The 1876-nt window shown below is 30.9% G+C and overlaps 1 protein-coding gene across 1 annotated transcript; it reads right to left on the bottom strand.

Moving 5' to 3' along the window:
• Positions 1–328: 328 nt before the first annotated feature.
• On the bottom strand, positions 329–1096 carry LOC131652578 (protein FAR1-RELATED SEQUENCE 5-like). Its single transcript, XM_058922483.1, has one exon. It carries the CDS (start codon positions 1094–1096, stop codon positions 329–331), a length of 768 nt encoding a protein of 255 aa, XP_058778466.1.
• Between the last annotated feature and the right edge of the window lie 780 nt (positions 1097–1876).

Below are 1876 nucleotides of genomic sequence, written 5' to 3'. Positions count from 1 at the left end.
TCATTAGTGTCGCCAAAAGGTTTCTTTCCCTTTCTTCTTCTCCATCAATTTCAACTTACAGTGTTAATACTTTAGGTTTAATCTTACTACTCCTAATTCGTTATTGTTGTGAAACCAAATTTTTTAGATGACTTATGTTAGTTATTTCCAATTGGGTTTCATAGTGTTTGTTTTTAACTTGGACCTTACTTACGTTTGAAAACCCAGTCCTTCATCCGCCTCAGAAGTTTGGAATATCGATTCTTTTTATAAGTTGTGTCAAATACAACCACATCGCTAAAGCATTCATAATCAAGTCTGCTGGTAGAATCGGCCCAGAAAATATTTTCTAACCGCCCGTCATCTGTAAAGGTAAACTCTGAAGAAAAAAAAAGGTTGAATCACTATCAGCTTTTCCTTGAAAATAACTCAAAGTGGCAAAAGTATCACCACCTTCAATTCTTACCCTTCCTTGATGATGCGTATAGTTGTATAGGTCTTTTTTAATAAATCCAAGATTTTCATGACCTCCTTTTTGCCCCATCAAAAAGCCCAATATATGACAAGTTCTAACGCCTTGTGAATGCAAACCATTGACAACTTCTTTATCCGCTTCACTTAATTTACGATAATTGGGAATCAAATGAATAAAGCGCGCAGGAGTTAATTTATGGTTATGAGATGACTCAAATTTTGTAACTCTCCAAAGCTTACGAACATAATCATAGGCTACTCGAAATCTAGCAAGACAACCAGTTCGCATAGTTGGTCGATATTTATCCTCATTCTTCTTATTTTTTCTTTCACTCTTTCCTTCTTTATTGCAAAGTAATTGACGGAAAACAATTTTCCTTTTATGATCGCGTACAATATCATCTTTTCTTACCGCAAATCCATGGAAATGAGCATATGTTATATAAAATTGTATCGCTTCTTCCTCTGTGCTAAATTCCCTAGCTCTTATATCTTCATCTGTAACTTCACTTAAACATTTATGACCATTACAATCCTCTTTCTCCAACGTATCTCTATCACTACCATCACCGTTAACACTGGTGAATTCCACCTCTTCACCGTCACTATCGAGATGCAAAGTTGATTCACTATATTTAGACATTTTAAAATAAATCCTGAAATAAGAGAGAATAAAACAACATTGTTTCATACATAAATCATAGTATAACATAAAACACTAATATCAATTTATACTTTTCATGTTTTAATATATAATAAATCAAAAAGTAACACTAAAATTTAAGCCATCCATCTAAATACTTAAAATCAACTTAAGTTCTGTTCAATCTCCATTGAGGATTATATATAACAAATGAATGAATGAATCACCATTTTAGTTTTTCGATATTATAAAGAATCTAAAAAAGTGATCTCTAAATTTAAAAATAATAAATCACAATATTTTCTAAAACAATTTCTAAACAAAATTTATGGAATCAAAAAATATAACATAGCAGATGGAATTTTCTAAAACAATTAAAGCGCATTATAAGATTTTCTAAAACAATTTTCATTATGTTAAATTTTCTTTTGCAAATATTTGCAACATTATAAAATTACCATAGCAAAACACAACTTGTTCAAATGGAATTTAAGTGCATGGCCATTATGTCTAACGCATTAGTGGGTCAGTGTTACCCTTCAATCACTTTACTGTTTTTCAGTTTATAATTTTTCAATTTCCAAATTTTCACACTTGAAGAAACATTACAAAAATAATCTGAAACAAAATAAAAAACATAAAATTGTGTGAAATTTTAAATAAAATCAAGGGAGAGGTGAAAAGGGGATTTTCCGGTAAACTCCGATGAAGAATTTGATTAAGCCATTAGTGAAGTAATTGTGCGCGACAGAATTGCTTAGGTTACCGTATGTCATTATG

The sequence above is a fragment of the Vicia villosa genome, linkage group LG1, assembly GCF_029867415.1.
Source record: "Vicia villosa cultivar HV-30 ecotype Madison, WI linkage group LG1, Vvil1.0, whole genome shotgun sequence".
In the NCBI taxonomy this organism is placed as follows: Eukaryota; Viridiplantae; Streptophyta; class Magnoliopsida; order Fabales; family Fabaceae; genus Vicia; species Vicia villosa.
The sequence above is the reverse complement of the archived record's forward strand: the minus strand, read 5'-3'. Positions and strand labels throughout refer to the sequence as shown.